At 36.8% G+C, this 26,347-nt stretch overlaps 1 protein-coding gene across 1 annotated transcript in view; it reads left to right on the top strand.

The window, feature by feature from the left end:
* The window catches only part of LOC140168664 (synaptic vesicular amine transporter-like), a 38,382-nt gene extending 19,396 nt beyond the window's left edge, over nt 1–18,986 (top strand). Inside the window, exons 6-15 of the mRNA XM_072192078.1 lie at nt 1,302–1,397; nt 4,551–4,640; nt 7,263–7,367; nt 7,986–8,081; nt 8,695–8,773; nt 9,695–9,746; nt 10,450–10,513; nt 12,020–12,139; nt 16,028–16,073; nt 17,587–18,986. Coding sequence (XP_072048179.1) covers nt 1,302–1,397; nt 4,551–4,640; nt 7,263–7,367; nt 7,986–8,081; nt 8,695–8,773; nt 9,695–9,746; nt 10,450–10,513; nt 12,020–12,139; nt 16,028–16,073; nt 17,587–17,818 — 980 coding nt within the window. The 3' untranslated portion in view covers nt 17,819–18,986. The remainder of the gene's footprint in view (nt 1–1,301; nt 1,398–4,550; nt 4,641–7,262; nt 7,368–7,985; nt 8,082–8,694; nt 8,774–9,694; nt 9,747–10,449; nt 10,514–12,019; nt 12,140–16,027; nt 16,074–17,586) is intronic.
* The last annotated feature ends 7,361 nt before the right edge of the window (nt 18,987–26,347 follow it).

The raw sequence follows: 26,347 nt of genomic DNA, 5'->3' as shown, positions 1-26,347 counted from the left end.
TAAACTAAAATGTAGGCTATTGGTTTTCTTGTTTAAGGTGACCCCGTGTGTCACCCCGACGTTACACCAACAGATAGAAATATCTGGGTTTTGCTCTAAAAAGTAAAGCAAAGTTGCCAACTACTTTTGGTGTTCAATAACAATTAGTAGAACTTTCAAAATAAACAACTTAGAACAGTATCTTCAAAGCGTCTACATTAATTTCGCTGCCACTATGTTATCACATGACTGTCCATGAACAAGCTCACGTTATGACTACTACCTATAACACAGCTCCCTATTTTACACCTGGTGGAGTGGGACAAGAGAGATAAAGTGGCTTTCTCATGGACCGAGCTAAGGACACAACATGACGTTGGCTCTGACGGGGCTCTAACCTACACCCTTAAGTGATTATGAGTCGAACGCTCTAGCCGTTAGCCCACATACTCCTCCCTAGAATGCCATGTTTGGTAATATCTGAGTGTTTGCAATTTTAAGGCCCTTTTTAAGTATATCTTTGCCGGTGGCGCACATGTGTTTACACTTCACATTTTTGTTTCGTATGAATGAAGTGAGACCTGATGAGGGAACTATATTGGGCACAAAAAGTATCCGAACACTTAAAGCAAAAACAATTCTTAGGGGCAAGCAGGATCACTCTAAGTAGGACATTTTATACATTGTTTTGTATTGTATCTTTACAAGTAATGATGATAAGTACATAGAAGTATACATTTTCAGAAAGAAAATGACACAAGAAATCCAACTAGCACATCAAAAATAAGCAGTTTTTGAGAAAAGCACCAAACTTGATTTTCCATGCCAATTTTGTTCGGTCCGCCATAACAACTTGCCCTTTAATATCAAAATTGATGGAAATTGCATATTTGTGTTCTAAAGACACAAATCTAGAAAGTGTTTTCTTAATTTCTTGAATTTATCCTTTTAAAAATATGGGTCAAAAAGGATCAAAATTTGACTTTTTTTTTTTTCAATTTTGACCAAAATTCAGTTCCTTTCTGAAAATGTATACTTTTATATACTTATCATCATTACTTTTAAAGATACAATACAAAACAATGTCTAAAATTGTCCAATTTGAGTGATCCTGCGTGGCACCTTAAAGAAAATAAATCTAAATTGCCAAATAAAGTAGTCGATATATGGGCAGGTTTATTGTACGTACTTTGATACCTTGTTCGGCTCAATGCGATTTTATTCCGCTAAGCTATTTATTTGAATGAGTTACAAATTCAGATGTTTTCTCTTTCAAAGGTGATTTCTGCTACCTGTTGTAATTGTAATTTTTGTCTTTTTAGGGTTGGGCGTTCTAGCATACAGATACCAAGACGACGAAGAGACGAGGGGTTTTGCCTTGGGTCTTGCCATTGGAGGATTTGCACTCGGAGCCTTAAGTAAGCATGGAATCTCAACCGAAATTTATGACAATTATTTGCAAAAGCATTATTGCACGCTGACGCACTTGAGAGAGAAAGTCATCATAAGGGACCGTTCAATATTTATACCAGGGGGGGAGTTTTGACAAAAAAATCGACAAACAAATTTGCGTTCCACATCGCGCCTGATTATTGTTATCGGACCCCTCCCCCTTGTTTCCCCATTTTCTTCATTTAAAACCTAACATGGTTTACCCTCTCACGGTGCAAGTAAAAAATTCCGATTCCCCCTCAAGATCCCAAAAAAAATCAGATTACCCCTTAAAACTCACACTCCTCCTGTCGTCAAATATTGAACGGTCCCTAACTTGCGCATTTCACCAGCAATCCGTTGTACATAGTTTCGTATATGGCGTACTGAGAACTGTGAGTGCACTATGGTTCGATCCCTACGGGTTGTTTCCCTGTCTCAATTTATTTTATGCCAATTTTGACGAACTTTCTTTTCTGTTAGAAAAGTTAAATTAAGGATTGTTTGTGTATAAACACACGCAGTGTGCTTTTATTCAAAACTTGTGGCATTATTAAATCGTTTGAATGCACCTTTTCCTTAAAGCAATAATGTGTGATTTGCATAAAGAATAGATTCTCATTTAAATGTTTGTTTTGATCAAACTAATCACATTACTGATCACATTATCCCCTTTTAATTTCGAGCCAAACAAATGAGGTATAACGAAGAAAATTGCGATTCATTCCAACGCCTTCGGAAAAATGGTTTTAAAATCTATTATCCATATTATTTTACGGTTTTCATTGAGATACACCGTAGACCTGTATTGTTTACAAACACAAATTATTTGCGAGTCAAGATTCACTAACGCATGATGACAGGTTATGAATTAGATGAACAACATTAATTAACCTGAAATGAAATTTTAATTCGTACTTGACCTGTCCCTCTCTGATTTTAATTGATAATCATTCCGCGTTTTATACACATATAAAATTCCTTTAAAAAAGGAATGGGTGCCCAATGTGAGCTTGGACGCGATGTAAACTGGTTTAAGCCATACAAAGGTCAAGGTTTATTTGGTGTTTTTATAAGTCCATTAATTTTGTATTTTAAACAAAGAATATACGCCCAAGATTCTATCCCGTGCATATCAGAAAACGTTAATAAAATCAAATCCAAGCAAATTGTGGTTTTATTTCTAAGCTGGGCATACTTTTAGCAAAACAAAAGTAAATCTAGCAAGATTGAAATTAGAAGCTTTTCACAAAGTCATGCCAATAAGGTGCCCCCGCCGTTGCGGGCGCCCCAAAAAGCGATTCGTGGCAGATCATGTCATATCGAGAGCTTATAGCCAGAACCACCTATGTCCATTTGTGTTCTCAATTACATGTTACTTATTTCGGTAACAAATGGACAGTTAATTCTCACTCCATCCATAAGAAAATGTAAGTGACTTTGGGGTATATGCATGGTCACTTGTGTGTCTAACTAACTGTTTAAGTGACCATGCATAGGCCTATACCTTAAAGTCACTTGCATTTATTATGGAGGGCATATACTTAACTGTCCATTTGTTACCAAAATGAGTAACATGTAATTGAGAAAACAAATGGACATAGGTGGTTCTGGCTCTAAGCACTCGATATAGTATACGTTACTCAGACTTGAGAAGCTTGTGTTAAAATTCTTGAGCACATTGTTATAATCTAATCCAAAATGAAGGGGAGGGAAAAATAAAATTGCAGATTAAGTTAAGTTTGTCTGCAATTTTGACAATTATATACAAAATGAGGTCCAAATGCAAACACAAGTTGCATCAAATGTGCGAGCAAATTTGGACTGATGAACTCCAAAACATGTTGCTTAAATGTGTGGATCTGATGAATAAAATGTACTAGGGAGCAGGTTCCAAATGGGCACCATGAGCCCATCTTGGATGTCTTGTGCCACTCAGTTGTAGAAAGCTGATTTACCAGCAACAAGAATCGGATGAATATCTGACCTTTGTAAGCTACATAATCATTTAACATTATACGGTTCATTGTTGGAAGTATCCAGAGAAGATGAGCATCCCATATAGAAATGATAATATAGAAATGATGACGTTATTAATCTCTTATAGCACTTCCCTTTCTCAAATTAGTCATGACAAGCTCGAGGTAAAATTGGTATTTTACAAACCTTTATCATGCTTTGAATGTTTGGCCTGGGGCATAGTATTAAAAATTATCAAAGAGGTTTTATGAACTTTAAAGTGGCACTGACCGATTATGTGCGTATGATACGTTGATTTCATTCGAACATCAATCAGTGTAGCTATACTGAACAACGTATAGGCCTACTATGGATTTTTTTTAAACATTAGGCCTAAGCCTACTCGATGGAATTTGCGTAGGCCCCTATAGCTGCATGCATATATTCGAGTCTCAATTTTGCTCAAGTTCAGTAGCGTAGCCAGCGGGGGGCAGGGGGGGCAGAGTGCCCCCCCCTGACAAAAAATGAAAGAAAAAAGTGCCCCTCTGACAAAAAAATAAAAGGGAAAATCAGGAGGGCAAAGGAAAAGAAAAGGGGCTATGAGCCCTTTTCTCAACCGAAATTCAGCCCGAAAATACACAATTTTTCCGCGCTACGCGCGCATATTGCAAAGATTAAGCCCTTTCCATCCTGATAAAGGGCGAAAATAGTGTAAAATACCAATTTTTTGCGCGCTACGCGCGCACATCGGCCCAATAGAGCCTTTTGTCTCTATGTATTGTATGATGCAACAGTAATTTTTTTCGTCTGTGCCCCAAAATTTTATTTTGCCCCCCCCCCTGACCAAAAAAGCTGGCTACGCCCCTGCTCAAGTTATGACGTCATAATGACGTAATATGGATGTTTATTATTGTTGTGATAGAGCTATCCATTGTGTAACAAAGCCGTAAAAGATAAAACAAGAACATCAACAACGATAATAAAAGTACAACAATAACAACAATTATAAAATGTCCTTTGAGCATACGATTCATGTCAAAAAGTGCACATTTTGTGTAAAATTCACATTACAGTTGTACCTCACCGTATCACCTTAAAGGCTAGCCTAAGGCATAATTTATCAAATGTTGTTGTTTTTATGAAAGCATAGTTTAATCATTTTTGATGATTATTTCTGGCAGTTGGTCCTCCGTTTGGAGCGTTGTTTTATGACGTCGGTGGAAAATCGGTGCCATTTTTAATTTTGGCTGTCCTGATAGCGGTGCTTCTGGGTAAGTTTATTCAATTTCACGAGTCATTTGATATATTTGATATTTATGTATCACATATAGATATATAATATAAGCTAAAATAGTTGCTATCTTCAGTAGATAGCAACTGTATCGTAAAGTAACTTACACGATTTTCTTAAGTAGATAACAGTACTAATTGCAGTAGCAGCTATGTATAATAGCTTCAGTAGATAGCATTCCATAAGACAATAAGAAAATCAACGTTATACATTTATCATATTGCTGTGTTTCGTACGTAGCAGTTTCATCAATAAGAATAGCTTGTCTTACGTAACGATTTCATCGGACAATAAGATGGTTCAGTTGGTTGTAAAATGTTATTAGAGCTTGATATCTTGCTAAACATGCTAAAAATGTTCCTAAATATTGCGATCTTCAAAATATAGCATTCCATAAGACAATAACAATATCAACATTATGCATTTATCATAATTTAGTACGCAGAGTAGCACAATGTTTGTAAATGTTGCTATCTTCAGTAGATATAGCATTACATTAGGCAATAAGAAAACAAACGTTATGCAATTAATATCAATTTGCTTCGTTTTATAGTAGCAATGTGCAATTTCAGTTGATTGCAAAATGTTACTAGAGCTTGATATCTTGCTATCTAAATGTTTTCTAAGGTTGCTATCTTCAGTAGATAGCATTTTATAAGATTTACAGTGCAGTAAGAAAATCAATGTTATCATGGTTATGCATTATCACATTTCTTTGTTTAGTACGTATAGTAATCTCATCAATAAGAATAACTCAATAAGTTGTTAAAGTTTGCCAAATGTTGCTATCTTCAGTAGATAGCATTCCATAAGACAATGTTGCCATCTTCAGTAGATAGCGCTCCATAAGACAATGAAAAATTCAACGTTAGGCCGTGTAAAATTAATATTTTGGTTCTCGTCCCCCTCCCTCCTCAATTTCTGGGATTTGTCAGATTTTTTTTTTTTTAGATTTTTCAATTTTTTAGACTTTGGAATGATTTATGAAATCTTCATACATATAAATAAGTTTATAAAGAGAACAAGCATCACTTCCAAGTCTTTTTGTGGTACTCTAGGGGTTTATCCTCAGAATCTCACATTTGAAAAAAAAAAGGGCCTCATCGTTTCCTCGAGCACTGTTGGAGAAGACCGAAAACTACTGACAATGCTAATTTTACATTGAAAAAAAACAAAACAAAAAACACCTCCCTCCCTCATCAATTCATGAAAATCCTCTGGACGAGAACCAAAACATTAATTTTATACGGCCTTATATGCATTATCATACGTAGCAATTTCATCAATAAGAATATTGTTTAATGTAGTCAAATGCTGCTATCTTCAGTAGATAGCATTGCACGAGACAATAACAAATGCAACGTCTTGAATTATCATACATAGCAATTTCATCAACACAAATAGTGTTTAATGTTGTCAAATGTTGCTATCTTCAGAATTCCATGGGCCGACAAGAAATGCAACGTCATGTTTTATCTTGTTATTTTGTTTAACACGTTTAAACAGTTTTTCATGAATAATTTGAGAATAGCTTAGTTCAATAGCAGTTGTTAGTGTCTGTAAATTCTCTACATGTCATGAGCCTAATTCTTCCACAGTGGGAGTAAGAGTTTCGAATCGAATAGACAATTGAGTGACTTCGATTTGAAATACTCAATCTAGTTGTGGCAGTTGTGGATGATATTTGTATAAAGCCATACTACAGGGGAGTATGGGTTTCAAAATGATTAACCCTGACCAATTACATTTGAAAAACATACTCCCCTGTGGTAGATATTGCTGTAATTTCTTAAACCTCTTTTATGGTGAAAGGAGGAGCAGTTTTTAGTCTAGCTGTAATGTCGGGAGATAGTAACCAACAGTGACATGTTTGGCTAGCGGGCCAATCAGAAATCATTTCTGGCTCGCTGTTAACGGAAACAAAATATCCATCTCAACTCATTGGTTAGTTAGTGGGTAAAGCGAACACAGGTTGATTTTGACCAATCAGAGGAATTGTTTTATACGCGATAAACGCAACTGTCGCGTTCATTGGTCAGTTGCAAATTGCTTATCACGGCGATTTTATTATATGAGTTTACTTTAGAGAATGGACCTTGGTGTACCATCTCAATGCGAATATATCACAGCCAAGAAATATGACTTTCAAACTACTCGTCTTTCATATTCATTTATTGAGATGTGTGTCGTGATCACGTGCTTATGCTAATAGCTTTACACTTTACTTGGGTTCTAAATATCCAGCTGTAACACTTTTTTTTTAAACAAATACATACTTTTAAACAGATAAAAGTGTTTAGGAAGAACTGAAAATATTTGTTTTCTATATTTTTACGAAACGATTGGTAATTTTGGAAACCCCTACTCCTATACATCACAAATCAAAAATAACAACCTGACAATATCACAATGTTTTGGAATAGTGACACTGTGAAATTTATGACTTAAACACATGAACATGCTAAACCCTTTCTATACAAATTTTAAATTGCCACCAGTGGTGGCAGATGTCGCTTTTTGACATAACAATATTATGTTAACTTTTAAGTTAACAAGAGATTTAAAAATCTCTTTTTTATATTTGTTTGCTTTTTTGTTCCAGTTATGGAAATGGTCGTAATGGAACCAAGATTAAAAAGCCTCGAGGAACTTCCTGCGTCACCTATTATTAAATTAATCACAGACCCACAGATATTAGTTGCGGCAGGTTAGTATATGGTAGCCTTGGTTAAGGTCTGAAAAGTAGGAAGGCAGAACCACACCAACAACTACCCCTTACACCCAAATTATGTGATGATGTAAACTGTGATTGCAGTAGCGTGCAGCATTCTTTAGTGTGAAGGGGGAAAGGAAAATTGTCGTCCTAATTTGTCAAATTTACGACTCATTTTAGTCATTTTAATGACACTTTACTCTTAGTCGTCCCCATTTTCATCACTGAAAATTTCTGTTTAGGGGGGGGGCAACTTTCCTCGGCTCCCTCTGGGTACGCCACTGTTTGATTGTTGATACAGGCCAGGCGGCATAGGAAGCGCAACACGTGACGTACGAGGCTGGCGAAGATACAGGGCTGACAGCCCCATTCAAAATACACGGTTAGCAATTACAAATGGAAAATTAACATACTTGCAGTGGGGGTACTTTGTCGAACCCCGACGGTTTTAGAGTAAGATAATTTTGCTTTGACACCACATAACAAATTTAGAATTGTTTGTGAAGATTTCATGATTATGTGTTAATCCAATGGCGACCTCAAAATTGGCGATATCGCTTCCATCACCGCCTGATACAGGCCTAAATACTGAATGTTTTTATTTATTTACAGGTGCCCTAACCGTGGCTAGTATGTTGATGGGATTATTAGAACCCTCGTTACCAGTTTGGATGGAACAGAACATGAATCCGAGGAAATGGCATTTAGGTAAGAACTATTGTCTATTGTTGGGTATTCAAGAGACAATTGCTACCAAAGCGACGAATTAACACAATGCAACCAATTACAGTCAGTTGAAAATCAGTGCAAATGACCATAACATTTTAGGTTAGTAATGAAATCAAAACTAGACCGCTAGTTAGTTGACCGGTGATTACAGGCGGCGGTTGAACCGCGTTTAGAACAATAGAAAACGGCTCAAACCGGACGGAACCGGACGAAACCGCCCGTCGAGTTTTGATTTCATCCCTCACATGATTGTTTTTGTCGACTTGTTTCCTACGGGTGAGCCTGAGTGTTGGGGTGGGTGTGTAATGGTGTGGGATGTGTTTGTGCTAGGGGTGGGATGGGGGATCGAGGAGCTGATCCTGGTTGCGAAGGTTATTTGTGGAATGTGCGCTCTTGAAGCAGCAAAGACCCTAAATTGTTTTTAAATGGTTTATGGAATGATGTGGGGCCGTAGTGGTCAGCGACAGACTTGTGATCAACGTCTAGGCGTTGTTCCTGTGCGTAGCGCACTATAAATCACTGAGCTTTTTTTAAAAATAACAATATTGATTGTTTTTTATATAGTTTTACTTTTTCGTTTGAAACAATTCAGGTGCAGTATTTCTACCGAGTGGTGTTGCATATATAATAAGTAGTACAATCATGGGCTACCTAGGGTTTAAACTGGGCAGGTAAGAATATATAAATCGATCGATCAATCAATCAAACAATCAATCAATCAATCAATCAATCAATCAATCTAAAATGGCCAAATATGAGGTTAATTTGGTCAGAAACCTATATTCAGGCGTCAACATTGGGGGGGGGGATGATTGTATGGAACACCCCCGGCAAAATATTGGAGGGGGGGGTGGTAAATCCCAACCATCTACCCGGGATCTACGCCTATGCAATATATCAATCAATATATCAATCAATCAATCAGTTAGGCTAAATCAATCATTTTCATAATTTAATGTTCATATAAGTTAACTAATCTCACCTTAGCGTATTGAACGGTCGCTTCGTGAGGAGACACGCATGGGTCCTGGTGGGACCAGACTCAAACAAAATCGTCAAGCCCAGTACTGCCGGACAAAGTAAATAAGCATGATGTCATAATGTTGAAAAGAAAAGAGAGAAACAGATTTGTTAAAAGATCTAGAAATGAAGATCAACAAATCACGCGACCAATAGGCTATTCCATTTAAAATCCACACTACCCCTGTGGAAGATTTTGGAAATATCTACCACGGGGAGAGGTATGTTTTTCAAATGTAATTGGTCAGGATTAATCATTTTGAAACCCATACTCCCTCTGTATTATGGCTTTACCTATATCGTCCAAAACTGGAGTGAGTATTTCAAATAGAAAGGAGAGAAGGTCACTCCCAAACACAATTGTACAATTTTACTCTTAGCCCTTACTTCCTGGAATTCCAATCTCAAGCCCGGATGCAATGGACATGAAAATGGAATAGCCCAATTTACTGTCAGTCTTTGTATCAAGAGAAAGGCAATTATTTTGTGTGACAATCATTTTTTTTCCATGTATGTTGTATCGTTAAATTGTAAAGGCAGTGGATGTTTCATTCTAGTGTGATTATTTCCAGGTGGAGTTGCTGTATGATATCAATGGTAGGAATGGGCATTTTTATATGTCTGGTAAGCATAACGTTTTATTAAGTACAAACCCCCTTCATTGATTTCTGGCATTTCTGGTATAGTTATAGTACACAGGATTCCCAAGTAATGTTGACAGCTCTTTCTACTACTAGCTGCATGCTAGCTTCTTGGTAGACTCTTCCGCGGGTCCGTGGATAACGACTGGTAATGTAGACTATACCATTATTAACCGCGATGTTAACTGTAGCATGATTGTTGACTTGTGCATGTACCATTATCCAACCGGGCGCGAAAACCTACAATATGTTAATATGCCATCATCGATTTTTAAGTCACCGTACATAGTTTGACAATAATTTGGAAGGATGAATTCTGTCAAATTCAAACAGTCTCTATGTTAAAGCGGTTAGTTTTGCAGACGATCGCAGTCTATGCATAATATAGCTTCCAGCTGCATGCATAGCATATTAGTAGCATATTAGTAGAAATAAGGATGCGCCCTGTATTGGGGCTGATATGCACCCTGTCTTTGTTGATAAACCAGGTTTAAAACCCTCTTTGGATCGTGTTTCCCCAACAAACGGGACAGACTTTTCATGTCGTTTCACAAAATCTTTTAACACATACATTGCAATTTATGATCGAGTTTGAGACTTGTGGCATGTTAGTGAAACACACGTTATTACTCCCTCATTGCAAAGTTGAAATGAAACAATAATTTTACATGTATTTCGTTTTTCAGGTACCATTTTCTAGGATAATCTCTCATCTTCTTGGACCAATGTTTGGTCTAGGACTGTTCTTTGGTGAGTAGTTTTTGTGAATTATTCATAGCGTTTGTGGGTAGAATAACCTGGAATTGAATACGATTTCTTACAGTCATACAGTATTGGTCATTATTATTTATATCAGGCTTTTGAGCGATACAATAAAACTGTATATTGTACAATATTTTCAAAATACCCGGATGCAATACAATATATTTTTGATATTGTACGCGTTTCTCGTACGCGGCGCGAGTTACCATGGTGACAGCACCAACACGCGTCATGATACAACATCACAACAATACAGACACCGTAACGGCTCACAGGAGATACTGCAGTTACTGTCCGTTTTCCTATACACAATACACAGTGCTCTTACCATTGACGCGTGTCCTCTACAAATAGCCTACGTTAAAAGTATGGGGATTTGCCTAGTTAACGTCGCTGTGTGAAAAATAACCGGCCAATATTAAAAGTACTCTTCTAAAGTTCTAGAAAATATAGTTTTGTAACATGTCCTAAATTTTTAGCTAATTTAGATGTTTGGAAATATGCGTACTTTGGTGTTTTAGTGTATGTTATAGGTAATAGTACATTGCCTAGTTAACGTCGCTGTGTGAAAAATAACCGGCCAATATTAAAAGTACTCTTCTAAAATTCTAGAAAATATAGTTTTGTAACATGTCCTAAATTTTTAGCTAATTTAGATGTTTGGAAATATGCGTACTTTGGTGTTTTAGGAAGGATATGTAAACGACAGATAACACCAAAAATATGAAGAAATTATTTCCAAACCGTGTTAAGTCTGCAAACCACCATGCTTCTCATTTTCAAGAACGCTGGTTAACAATAAGCACGCATTGTCTCATTTCGTATACAAAGACCACACAGAATTGTTCTCTAGCGCTCGCTTTATAATCGTTCACCCAACTGAAACTATAATCCCAGCGCATTGCTCCATTGTACGTGTAAAGCAGAAACATATGTTGTGTGTATTTAACCAGAGAAGATATGATTTAATCAGTTGAGCTGTTTTCAATGAGTGTTATCTTGCATTAATAGCTTTTAATGGGGTTTAAGTCCTGCAAAGGTCGAGGTGAATTCTACTGTAGACATGACTGCATCATGCTGTATAAACAAGTAAAATCACAAACTTAATTCGCGGCAATTCTGGATGATGATAACCTTGAAAATATAGTCCACATCTACAAATAAACCTATATATATAATTATTCCGAAATTGTCTTTGGAGAGTAAATAGCAGAAAACAAGAAGGTCAAGAGTAAGCATTGGTTAAACCCTGATATAAATAATAATAATAATATTGAATGGCATATTTCCGTGTGATACAAGAATATATTGCACTCGATAGAAACATATATTCTTGTATCACACTCAAAGCCATTCAATATTATATAAACATCATACGCATTAGGAAAAGGAATAATTTAAGTTAGAATTTTGCGCTTTCATCCGCTCTCCCCGAATAGTTGGCTAGTAGCATCTGTCATCATGCCATCACGCTTTTTTCTTTGCATCTATAAGGTACGGTTGACTCCACTATGACAGGCGAATTGAATTTCCTGGTGGATATCAGACACGGGTCAGCGTATGGTGGAGCAGCGGCCATATCTACATTTGCATTTTCACTCGGATTTGCAATGGGTAAGTATATCACGTCATTTTAAAGAAAAGGTGAACACTGATGGCGCTATTTTATCTTAAATCGTGTTTTCATCTTTACAAGGGGTAGTAACTAGTATAATGCCATTACAACATCAGGAAAAGAGTAACAAATAGCAAGGAAATGTTTGTTTAACTTTTTATCATAAAATGTTAGGAATAACTTATATTATTTGGCTAAATAAATCTTAATTATATGTAAATAGCGCCCTTAATTTGCACACAAATATACAGTTTATAGAATAAAGAATATCACAAAAAACCATGAATAAACGATGAAATTGATGAATACGAAACGAAAATATATATTTAAAAAAGAGCTGGAAACATATGCACATACTAGTTTGATATTTGTTGGTATTTTCTAGGTCTAGAATTGGACATTACATAATGTTTTGTTGGAATATTTAATAAATGATCACATCAAACAACCGTGGTATAATGTGGTGTAAAGCTACATTTTGCAGAAAACCCCATTGAAATTAACATTTATTTCTAAAGATATGAACAGTTGAAAACAATAGATAACGAAGGCAATTATTTCCTTTGCTTAGCTATATCTGAAAATCAATGTTTCAGACTTTTGCTTGATCACATCACCAGCATACCATTGTTTGTGACATGTTCGTATCGCGTTGCATATCAATGAACAGCTAATTTATTTCCCTTTATAATGACACCACTTTTGAAACAATGAAAATTTTCACGTCTTGTGAATCTAGTGGGGTCTCAAAGAGGATGTGTCTAATTGACCATTATTCTGCGCAGTAAGCTACAATCCTAATCTTTGCAATCTGGGACCTAATGCAATCCTCCAAGATGAAAACGCTCGCCCTAGCGTAATCAAGGACTACAAAATATTGGAGTAGAGATAATGGAATGGCCTGCCATCAGCCAGACCTGATTGAACACTTGTGGGACCAGCTTGGGCGTGCTGTGCGTGTCAGAGTAGCCAATGCAACCAGATCGAATGACCTGCAGTGAATCCTGTTTGAAGAATGAAATGCCTTCCCACAGCAACTTGTGAGTCTGGTCATGTAGCATGAGAAGAAGGTGCCAGACTGTTAATGATGTGGCTGCATATGGTTTTTCCACCCAAAATTGAGGATAGTGACTAGTGTTGTTTGATCACAGAATAATGGTCAATTTGGCATATTCTGTTTGAGACCCCACTTCATTCACAAGACGTGTACTCAGTCACGAAAAGGTGATTGTTTCAAATGTGGTGTCATTTTAAATGGGAATAAATTAGCTGTCAATTGATATATACAACATGATATGAAGAAATAATCTGAGATAAAGATGATTGATAAAATTTTCCAAACTATTGTTCAGGAGTTTAGATGGAAATGTTCTTTGCATTAAATAAGTAAGATTAAACTAATCAATGGAGGGAAGGTGTCACTGAAAGTGAGATCATGCGCCAATTCAAGTGCTTACAGTGGCGGAGAGACGGTGAGCTCATGCGCCAATTCAAGTGCTTACAGTGGCGGAGAGACGGAAGTCCGTCTGATTGCAGTGGCGAAGAAACTTTAGTTCACAAAATACCTTAAGGCCTTTACAATGGTTTCCAAATTGTTTAATTTGATCAAGGTATTAGGAACATTGTTACGTGGTGGAAGAATGATTCATGGACGTTTCAGGTGGAAGAAATTACCAGCTTATAATGGTCCTCCAAAACATGAGGAACTCAGAAGAAAAAAGGCCACGTGGCTATCCCATAAGGCGCCGACTGACCTTGAACTGCACCAACACATTGTCTTATGTGTGTATTACGTGTTTTAACGCCATTGCGTCCTTTATGAAGTAATCAAATGACCTTATTATTGCGATTGAAATTCCCGAGTCTCCAGCCCTTGCAAGACGTCCGTCATCTTTGACTGTTATTATCACATTTTCCCGAAATCAAATTAAGCCATTTGGCGATCATTCTTAAGGCACCTGGACATTAAGTGGACTCAAGTTCCTTCGTTTCTGCGTTCAAACGGATTTACATTATTCAGCCATTGTAAACACGGGAAAAGGCACGTGTTACCACAGGTGACACCTTCCATCTCATTGATTAGCCTGAGCTTACATATTTCATGCAATCGACATGATGAATGTTCAACTTAACAGTTTACCTGATTTTTGTCAACGATGTTGTAATACATTTGACCAGTGTATGTAGCCAAAACAATTCGTTACGGTCCAAATTAGTAGCCTCGATTACGATATGTGTTAGTAGTGTTACCATGGTTATTTTTCACATACTTTTGTAAAATATCATGGCAATAACCTCAAGATACACAAATGTCGGTTTTGATATGTGAACAATAGTTTGATCGTATACATCGTTCATTCTAGCAACCTGTCATTGTAATTTAGATAGTGTCATGTGAAAAGGAATAAACTCACCTGTATCAGTAAACATTTGATAAGATTTTGAGCTAATATTTCCATTTTTTTCAAGATTTTGAGTTAACATGTGGTTTTATGCAATATCGCATTATGTATTTTAAAGAAAGTAGAGCGATGATTTATATTGCATTACGCACGACGCCTAGACGTTGATCCACAAGTCTCAGCAACTGTACAGGTTGTCGTTGACCACTGCGGCCACACATCATTCCATAAAGTTCCATAAAGTTTAAACCATAAAACAAGAACTAAAAGACATGAATTTTGATTTAAACTTTTCATCCAAACACAAGGAAATTAATTCCTACCTCGGAATTTTCAGATGGTACTCCATCTTTCATCAGCGAGTGAGTGACTGTATCAGGTCGTGATTTTCTTAACCTTTGACCTGATAACATACTCGTAGACTCCTGATGAAATATATTTTGGTATATAAAGAAACCTTAAATCGTTAGTTTTAATAAACCAAAACAATTATTTCAATCGGCTCATAACTTTTGAAGATATGTCCTTTTAAAAATGTATCCGTTTTTCACTCTGTCCACGGAGGAGGTTTGGCTACTTCAAAGATTGAAAAGTGCATATATCATGCATGAATATAAAACATTCCTCGATGATAACTTTATAAAATAACAACTTTATTTTAGGGAATGGGCTTTACAGGTGGGCTTATGGGTTATGGATTTTGTTAAGTGTCATTAATTTGGGCGAAATTGATGTGGGATGGGACTTCTTTTGCTATACTTGCAATTACTTATGTTTTTCTCGTTTCTTGCTTTCTTGTTATTGACAACATAAATCATTTCTCTTTTTGGAATAAAAGGTAGCCCTGAAAAGGGCTGTTTAGTTTGTCTTTGGTTCTTTTGAAGTGAGTTTACTGTGCTGCTCTGCCCTCTACCTGGTTGCCTCCATGACGAATACAGGTTTCAGCCCTAGTTCTCATTGCATTAATTGCGTTGCGTACCATCCTTAAGGCCTTGTGCGCCGGATACTTGCGAATGCAGCAGAAATACGGGGTTGTGAAGATGTTTGAAGCTAGCTGGTGATCCTCGGTTATAGTGAATGCTTTCCCAAGCCTAATGCTATTATATATCCATGTCATTAACCGTGTGTTTCGTTTAAATCTTTGATGTAGCCAAACCTCATCCGTGGACAGAGTGAAAAACGGGTACATTTCTTAAAGAGGGCATATCTTCAAAAATTGTGAGCCGATTGAAAGAATTGTTTTGGTTTATTAAAGCTAACGATTTAAGGTTTCTTTACATACCAAAATATATTTGATCAACTTTTCAGAAATAGCAGAAAAAGAGGGCGCAATGTGGGGCCTCTTTTTTTGGGACACCCTGTATTAAAGAGTACTAGTAAAGCAAAATGTAGTGACCACGGTTTTTTTTTATTTCAAATTTTTTAATTTCAATTTTTTTAAATTTCAAATTGTGATTCAGTTCGTTTTATTGTACCTTCTTGCAGGTCCTTCATTCAGTAGCTTCTTGACGAATTTGGTTGGATTTTCGTGGTAAGTTTCTGTTTAATTATTAGGTATATGTTGTGTGTGCGTTATTTCTCTTCATAAAACGTCTGGTTACTCAGTTCACCATGTTCAATTACCGATATTGATATCCGGTATGAATAATTAAGAGCAGAGTGCATTGTGGGTTTATGTATTCACAGGCCCTACAATAAAAGTGGGTTCAATAACACAATCTAAAACAAAGCGCTGCTTTCCAAAGTATCTAAACTTTGCGTTGTTTTCCAAAACATCAAAACCACGCCCTGCTTTTCAAAATATCTAAACAACGCGTTGCTTTCCAAAAAATCTAAACCCAAAACAACACGTTGCTTTCCAAAACAGCGAAGCTACGCGTTGCTCAGCCCTCTGAACAGGACATCTACGTTTCAAGCTTACGTTATTGTAGCATTAAAGTTACGCTTAGTTCAACTGGGCATAGACAGAGCACGTTTATGAGGTTATTGGTCGGAACTCAGGCATAGAATAAATTATAGTATCAATACATCCGGATCTAGTATAGTACCCTTAAATTGAGCATGTTATGAACGATGAAGTGCTTAATTTGAGCCTTGCTTCGAGAACACTTTTGATCTTTTCAGCCCAGTCTCCCTTCTTGCGAATATACCACAATTTCCCTATTGTCAATACTAAGTATATCACAATTTAGTATGGTACCCTCTTAAAGCAGTCGAATGCGGTTGTATTTAGTAGTGTTACATTAAGGTTACGTTCATCTTGCTTTCATGCCCTGCGGGGCTCTTATTATTGGAATTCCATTAGTTGCAAGTCTTTACTAGGAAAGTCGGTGCTCTCAGCCCTCCCGGGCTTGCAGCCTTTATGTTTTTAAGCCATGCACGAACAGGTGCCCGTTACCCATTTCATACTTTTACTTAAAAAAAATTACCCTTATTGCCCTCATTCTGCAGGCCCTGTTTGTGAGCACTTTTGTTTTTGAAGTGATATATTTACAATTGGTCAATTGTGACATTCACAAGCTATGAAAGAGACTGGGTTGTATGTTGGCTCTTTTACACACTGTGTGTAGCGCCATCTATTGTCTTCATCGTTATCTACAAACGCTTTTTATATTACTTCAAGTTAAAAGGGCATTTCGTGATCCACAGTTGAGATTTTTATATCACTGGAAACCTCTGGCTACATGTTTATGTACAAAATATTTCTTGCAGATTAATTCGTTTAGCAAAGATATCGTGAAATTTGAATTTCGTCCTGGTGCACCAGAACGAAATTACAACGCATTGTCTATGGAGCAGTGTAATACACATAATCATGCATAACTCGCGAACGCAAAATCGGAATCAACTGAAATTTTGGGAATAGGTTTTTCGTGGATATCTAATGAAAAATGACATAAATAGAGGATGCTAGGATCACGAAATACTCCTTTAAGAGCTGCATCCATTCAAATAAAATGCAGCTGTAATCTATGTAAAATTATGATCAAAACTTTTGCATAGTGTGTTATACGTATGTATGTCTGTTTTCACCCAATTTTCAGGATGGTGCGAGGACTTGGCATGTTTTCTATAGCATTTGCGCCTCTTTGTTTATATCTACGTGGTACGTCACGTGAGGGCAGTAGCGCTATGGACGAAAGAGCTATCTTAGTAGAGCCTCATACCCCGGATACCACAGTCGTCAACCAGACCAAAGAGACTGATAGTCGAATACCGATGTATTCACTCTATAACAATGGGAATGGTGTTATACAGAATGAGCCCGAAAGATGAGGAGAGCTATATTTGACATGCAAATTGAATTTGCTATTTGTAAATTATGTGTCTACTTATATTACGGCGAAAATGATGGGCTAGTATGGCCAAGATTGGACCGATTACGTCCATGTTATTGGATTTTTGTTATCTGTTAAATTATTTACTTATTTTTTTACGTTCGTCTCATACTCATAATATTTGAGTGAGATATATTTAAACAAATTGCATTAAATAAGGCTATTGTTCTTAGCCCTGGAATTATGGAAACTTTGGGGCCTCATAACTTTTAAAGTATACATAAGAATGGCAACTACTTGATGAATCCATCTGTAAGGTCAAATTTGGGCAAAAATGCTCAGTTTTGGAGAAAATACCAATACCCGTATTTTTTTCGGGCAACGTAACAAAAGAATTCTTTTGTGGAATGTTTTTTTTTTTCAAATTAATCTTTATAAACTAGATATTAATATTTAGGACCAGTATTTTTATTTTATTATTTTCTGAATTTTGATCAACTTTAAACATTTTCTTCAAAAATTGTTGAAAAATGCTCAATTTTGCCAATAAAATCCTAATTTTGCCCCAAATTTTAGATATTTTTGATGAAGTTGGCCAAAATTAAAAAAAAAAAGTATAAAAAAGGGTCTTATATAGATATCTATATATTTTGCTTTTAAATATTAAAGTATTTTTTTACTCAAGATATTTTGGTACGATTCCCAAAAAAAATTGGGCCAAAAAAACCGTTTGGGGGGAATTGAATTTGACCTCACATATGGATTCATCAAGTCGTTGTCATTCTATACTTTTATATACTTTAGACCAACAATTTATAATTTATATAGGCACAAAAAATTCCATAATTCCAGGGGAAAGACCACCCATAAGTATGTAAAGCTGAACTTATACTCCATCGCTGATCATTGAACGATTGGTTTCTAGCCAATGAGGTAGCGCGCATTTTGGTGCGTTTGAGAAAACGCGATACCTCAAGTCAAAACGTCAAGTACATGTACCTATCGCTCATTGCTCCACAATGGACTTTAACTTCAGCTTAACATGTATATCAAAACGAACAGGAGTTGGAGAATCCAACCGGGTCACCGACAGATGGTGCCATGAGAAATAAAAATTATCACGAAATAATGGTAAACTTTCAAGAGTGAACTTTGACTTCTTTGTGACAGACTGATTATTAAGTATTACTTGCAGACTTATTTGTTGGATCATTGGTGTATGGCTATAGTGCAGAATCGAAAAAAAATATTTAAGGAAAAATTCAGCAAGCACAAACCAATTTGGTAACATTTTCAGAAGGCATAATATGAAAGTTCATTATTCAATGAAGTATAGTATGATGAGTGGTAAGGGTAGTCTTAACCCTGAAATTATAGACATTTTGGGGCTTAATAACTTATAAATTATTGGTCTAAAGTATTTAAATATCATGGTAATTACTTTATGAATCCATCTGTGATGTCAAATTTGGGCAAAAATGCTCAATTTAAAAATTCAAAATGCATTAAAATGAGTATAAACACGCCTAGTATTGGCTCAGTGGTTCTTAAAATAGCGCTTGATATTTTTGGAAAATATCTTAGAACTTGGGATTGAAGCCTATTAGGTATGGCTAACACATGAAAATAATCAGTTCCAATCCTTCGAATGAATGTTCATTTATTAACAGTACTGTACTGTACAGGTATTTTGATATAACATTCTATTCTAACCCGCCCTAAAGGAGGGCGGGTTATTGTAGTGGTCTTCTCACTCGCTTCTCACCACTGTGGCCCGGGTTCAATTCCCCGCGGTGCCACATGTGAGTTTGGTTTGCGATCCATGCTCGTCCTCGCAGGTTTTTCTCCGGGTGCTCCGGTTTTCCTCCTGCTTCTAAAATCGGACCTCTTCCCATATCCCTGTCCCGTCATATCTGGAGGCATCCCTTGAATTTAGTAGCCTCTGAGCACTATTGGGTTTAGCCTGGCTTCGGCCGAATGTTATAAATAAATAAATATTCAATTTTCTAAAAAGTGGCACAAAAGGGTTTTCATACATTGGTGTTCAGTGAAGCAGATCTCTGGATTGACGAAACCAAAATGAATGAAACAAATGATATTTGAAAGTTAAGACTGCTCTCTTGACGTTGATGTAAGCATCATGTCACAACAGTATTTTCTAATTGCCAAAGATGGTGCTTTCCATTTGCACAATTTTTTTGAGACAGGCAGGCTGTAGTTGCTAACCTTAAACTTCTACAATGTACATAATTATATATACCGTGTGTCGAAATTCCGTTCCGCCTATATTCCGACTTCCCCTGGAGCATCAATATGGAAGTACCCCCTCTGTTTATTTACCTTTGAGCTACTAGCTGCAATGAACCTTAAGGCTCATTGCAGCGTAAAAATATGTCGGCCGTTGTTCTAGATTTTTAGAGCTAATTTTGTATGTTTTGACAGATTTAAAGGTCTGCAAACTTAGATTTTTAATGGAAAACCAACAATAGCCGAGGTTTGCAGATTTTTGGAGGTTATCGACCTTAAAAAGACAGCAAATTCAAATAAATTGCTAAGTGACATTTATATTAATTTAAAACAATAACTAGGAACAAATTATTATCAAATTAATTGTGTAAGTTTAATTTAAAGCATGTTAAAATGGTTTTCTAATGGGGGGAAGAACAGACTTATGACACACGGTATACATATATATCTGATATGACTTGATCCACACAATCCGATTTTGGCCATTTTAAAAATGTAATTGTTATGCCAAATTGCCAATATCATCTCCCATTACGATTTGCTATATCAATCCCATCTGTAAACTCTTAAAAATGCGGGTCAAATATGCACCGACTAAAAATAAATTGACCCAGTTTCATAGCAAATCACCACTTTTGTAGTCAATAGTCAAATGTGATCCCGTATAGGGCTAGACCCTCCCTCGGGTCCGTGGAGAACGACTGGTAATGTAGATTACATAGCATTAAAAATCAACCCAATACACGGACCCTCCCAGTCTGTAGGCAATTTGACTTCCAGCTCCCACAAACTGCTGGAAGTTCACTTTTACGGATTTGGAGTCACGCAATCTTTCTATATACCACGTCCATGTTTTCACTACATTAACGTTTGTGTAAGCGACTAAACAACGATATTGTATCCGACCAATCAACGCAGCTTGGCAGCGCGGGGATATTTGAAAAGGCTTCCCTAGCTAAATAATGTGCAAACATTTGCAAACCGCACGCGATAATGTACGCAATATGGACAATAGGCCTAAGTCCGAGTCGAGTGGTTTATGGGCGGCCATGAGGGCCAAAAGGGTCTCAAAATTACACACGGGTCTCAAAAGTACAATAAGGTCTCAAAAACACACAAAGGTCTAAGAAATAAACACAAAAAAAGAGAAAGGTCTCAAAAAAGAGAAAGGTCTCAAATACAGAGAAAGGTCTCAAAAACAGAGAAAGGTCTCAAAAACAGAAAAAGGTTTCAAAAACAGAGGAAGGTCTCAAAAACAGAGAAAGGTCTCAAAAACAGAGAAAGGTCTCAAAAACAGAGAAAGGTCTCAAAAACAGAGAAAGGTCTCAAATACAGAGAAAGGTCTCAAAAACAGAGAAAGGTCTCAAAAACAGGGAAAGGTCTCAAAAACAGAGAAAGGTCTCAAAAACAGAGAAAGGTCTCAAAAACAGAGAAAGGTCTCAAAAACAGAGAAAGATCTCATAAACAGAAAAAGGTCTCAAAAACAGAGAAAGGTCTCAAAAACAGAGAAAGGTCTCAAATACAGAGAAAGGTCTCAAAAACAGAGAAAGGTCTCAAAAACAGGGAAAGGTCTCAAATACAGAGAAAGATCTCAAACACAGAATGGTCTCAAAAACAGAGAAAGGTCTCAAAAATAGAGACAGAGACATATACCTCAGAGACATAGACTGCACATAACGGGCGGTTGACTTTGTAATACCTGATTTGAGACCTAGACGTGTTTTTGAGACATGAACGTGTTTTGACACCCTTTTTGGCACACACGGCCGCCCATAGTATTCCTCGGCGTTGACCCTTTTGACCCCGGCGGCCGCGCCGTGAGTGCCAAAAGGGTCTCAAAAGTACGTCTTGGTCTCAAAACCACATCTTGGTCTCAAAAACACGTCTAGGTCTCAAATCAGGTATTACAACCGACCGTATATGCAGTACCGCATACAGTACTGCAACATCCGCTTGCAGTCCCGCACGGGGCACTGCAATATTTTTGGTGTATTTCCGTATGGGGAACTGCAATATGTTTGGTGTATTTCCGCATGGGGAAATGCAATTTTTGGTACATTTCCGAATTGGATGTATTAATCAAAAGTTTAAGTCAAATGGCTACGTGTTTTGACATGCAGTTAAAAGGGCATTTCGTGATCCACAGCCTCATCCCCCAACTTTTTCAAAAAAAAAGTTGAGATTTTTATACCATTGGGAACTTTTGGCTACATAATGTTTATGTACTAAATATTTCTTGCAGATTAATTCATTTAGCAAAAATATCGTGACATGAAAAATTTGAATTTTGTTCTGGTACCGGTATACCAGATCGAAATTACAACAGTGGCCTATGGAGCAGTGTAATACACATAATCATGCATAACTCGCAAACGCAAAATCGGATTGAAATTGTGTGAATAAGCTTTTTTCGTGGATATCTACTGAAAAATGTCATAAAAAGGATGCTAGGATCACATGCTAAATTAAGTTACTAAGCTCGTCACAATATAGGCCCTATCGTACTTATTGGGTTAGATGGTTTGTTAATATCTACACCACATTTCGCCATACTGCATTTTAGAAACGCTTGCTGTTAGAATAAGAAACAATTTTAATTGTAATTATTGCACATTCTAGGGAAGCGTGGTTACCTTTTTAAAATAACCGAGTGAGAGGGTTTTTAAGAAAATATTTTTCCTGTCAAAACTGAAGCATCCTCTGTATAAAAGAAAATATGAATATTAACTGCACATCATATAGGCCTATAACGATTCGTGATACCCAATTGTGGCACATTTGATGTCGTTTTATGAGGCAGAGAATTTTATTTCAATTTTAAATACGCCAAAATATTTTTTTAATTGAGCGAGAATGGCGATAGAAAAAACGTTGAAAATTCCATGTATAAATTACATTAGACCCAACCAATTATTACTGTTTCGTTTTTATGGTAATCTAATCTTTTATTTCCTGAAATAAAATTAGGGGTCTAATGTGGATTAATTGTAATTGATGAAAACATCGACGTGTATAAAAGAAGCTACAAGAAAAATGGTAGGCCACGCCACATTGATAATCTATGCTTTTAGTATACCGGTATGGCGAGTTCGTAGCGCACGTGTGAATCAAAATCGATTATACTATTGTGCGTGTATAGCCTCATTCCTATTTCTGTATATCAACAATTAAGCGCTATTAATACACATTAATGTTTTTAAACAAATAAAATTCCAAAATATGGTACGTTTTCTGTATTTGCTTGTCACGTGGTATGTTGAAGTAATGAAGTTGCGATTATATTTTTAAATTTTCATCATGACACCATCAAGCCTTGATAGCCGAGCGGTCTAAGGCGCTGATGTCGGACTGACGGGGTTTCGGACTGGGGTCTACACAGAGAGCTATACAAGGTTTGAGAAGTGTTCTTAGTCAATTTTGGGGTGCTGATTCAGAATCTTTGATTTGTAGGAATACATTCAGTACAAACAGAAGTATTAGCTCTAAATCATAAGTGCTTTATATAGGCCTAAATGACAAGAAGTAATGCTCTTTAGCTGTAAGTTTAGAGGGCTTGTCACAGTTCCCTCAGGCCCGTAGTACGCAGGATTTTTTTGGAGGTGCTGATTTTGAGAAAGTGCACTTTTTTCAGGGGGGGGGTGATATTGTAAAAAGTGACAGACAAACAACCCAACTTTTAATGTTAATTATGCATATTCAAAATAATAAGGGCACTGCTAGTAAAATTTGATAATTTTAAACAACAAATTTATTAATAATTCTAAAAATGTAACACATGCTTTTAGGTTTTACAACTTTGTGTATTTTTGTTTGAATCATACATGTATACTGACCACATGTTGGAATACTTGTGTGTTTAGAAAAATAAAGTGACTATAAATAAGAATACAATAACATGTATCTATATGTGTTTGTTTTCATGGTGACTGGTGTAAGTGCTGATCAATATTAGACAAGTTAATTGTTGCGCTTTTTTAATGGCAAGGGGTGAAACAAGAAAAAAAACCCAAATTTATAAGGAAAACAATTTTAAGCAAAATATGTCAATGTTTTTGAGCTGAAAACAATTCATAAATTGCCTCAAAATATTCTCTTTGTGATGCTTTTTATCTTTCATGTTTACCCCTTGCACAAAGAAGACTTTTTTTCTGTGGTGTAAAACAGGCATTGATTTTTGCCAAAAACTGAGGGTGTCAGTGAAGTTTTGTTTTGATGAGGGAGGTGCAAGTTGTTTTGAAAATGTCCAAATTAGTGAATGCAATGCCTGCTGCTGAATTCCAATAAAACTCAATTTTTGAATAAGATTCATCCTCCACAGTGATACACCAACATGGATACGGGGTGGACCCTGAGTGATCCCATGTTCCAAATACCTGGACAAAATTGATAAATCTTCTCAATAGACCCATTTCATACTAAATTTCTATTCAATTCATTTACACCTCTAGGCGCCTGAACTTGTCAGGGGTGGTGCAATAAATTGTACCCCCGGGGCCGGGGTGGTGAATTATAGGGGGGGGACGCAAAGATGTTTTGGCATGTCAAAGGGCGGGTCAAGTAATTTTTGGCAGGTCGAAAGGGTGGGGGAGGGGGGAGCAAACAATTTTTGGCACATACATTTTGGGCAACGTTTCTATATTAGGCCTACACCCTAAAAGGTGTAGGAAAACGTTAGGAACGTGTTCAAATATGCAAAATTTCTTTTCAATCGCATTATATGATAAGACTTTTTAAGTCCAACTTGTAATTTTGTAAGAAATTTGGACAAAAGTTTTGGCCAAATCTAACACAAATTGTCTAACACAAATTGTCTAACACAAATTGTCTTAGTTTTTACAACTTACAAGCAATTTGAGAACATTTTGGCTGCAGTGATGCACAGTTGGTCTATTTTCCAAAAGAAATTAAGAAACTTTTGAAAACAAAATGACCCATCCATAGGCCTATATACCGAAATTCCCCATGCGGAAATACACCAAAAATATTGCAGTTCCCCATGCGGAACTGCACATTCCGACCTGCATCACCGCATGCGGAAATGCAAGTTGGGATATGTAGTTCCTCATGCGGAAGTGCGTGACGGAATGTGTATAGTTTCGCCTGCTGATGTGTGCAGTATACGTACTGCATGCGGTACTGCACATATAACGGTCGGTTGTAATACCTGGTTTGAGACCTTGACGTATTTTTGAGACCATAACGTGTTTTTGAGACCATAACGTGTTTTTGAGACCATAATGTGTTTTTGAGACCATAACGTGTTTTTGAGACCATAACGTGTTTTGAGACCTTTTTTTGTTTTTGAGACCTTTCTCTGTTTTTGAGACCTTTCTCTGTTTTTGAGACCTTTCTCTGTATTTGAAACCTTTCTCTGTTTTTGAGACCTTTCTCTTTTTTGAGACCTTTCTCTGTGTTTGAGACCTTTCTCTGTTTTTGAGACCTTTCTCTGTTTTTGAGACCTTTCTCTGTTTTTGATACCTTTCTCTGTATTTGAGACCTTTCTCTGTTTTTGAGACCTTTCTCTGTATTTGAGACCTTTCTCTGTATTTGAGACCTCTCTGTTTTTGAGACCTTTCTCTGTTTTTGAGACCTTTCTCTGTATTTGAGACCTTTCCCTGTTTCTGAGACCTTATTATACTATTGAGACATTGTTGTGTGTTTGTTTCTGAGACCTTTCTCTGTTTTTGAGACCGTATTGTGCTATTGAGACATCACTGTGTGTTTATTTCTGAGACCTTTGTGTGCTTTTGAGACCTTATTATACTTTTGAGACCTTGTTGTGTGTTTATTTCTGAGACCTTTGTGTGTTTTTGAGACCTTATTGTACTTTTGAGACCCTTGTGTAGTTTTGAGACCCTTTTGGCCCTCACGGCCGCCCATAGTGGTTGCCTTTTATTATTGCGCGTACCATGGGTCTATCAGACGCGTGCCACTTGAGCTCAATACCTCTCAGTTGTTGACAAGTGTCCCATCCGATCTTGCGTCACATCCCGCGGCATAGCTTTGTGCTACCATATTTGAATTGAAACTGGGGCGGGGCTTTCGTAATTGACATCGGAATCACCGTGCTTCGTTGAACGAATATTTGGAAGTGAGATCTCTAACAGATTGGACCAGTCTCGGAATCAGCGCTCAATGGACTTTCGCGTTCACTTATAATACGAGTATATTTCTATATTGCTGCATGGTTGACTGTGGTGGGTGTAATTAGTGGCGTCGATTTGTGGATGAAGAGGAATGGGTTTTTGGCATTGAAGAAAATAAGGGGGGGAGTTGGCAT

This window comes from Amphiura filiformis, chromosome 13 (assembly GCF_039555335.1).
Source record: "Amphiura filiformis chromosome 13, Afil_fr2py, whole genome shotgun sequence".
Classification (NCBI taxonomy): domain Eukaryota; kingdom Metazoa; phylum Echinodermata; class Ophiuroidea; order Amphilepidida; family Amphiuridae; genus Amphiura; species Amphiura filiformis.
This window is presented reverse-complemented; position numbering and strand designations above follow the sequence as displayed.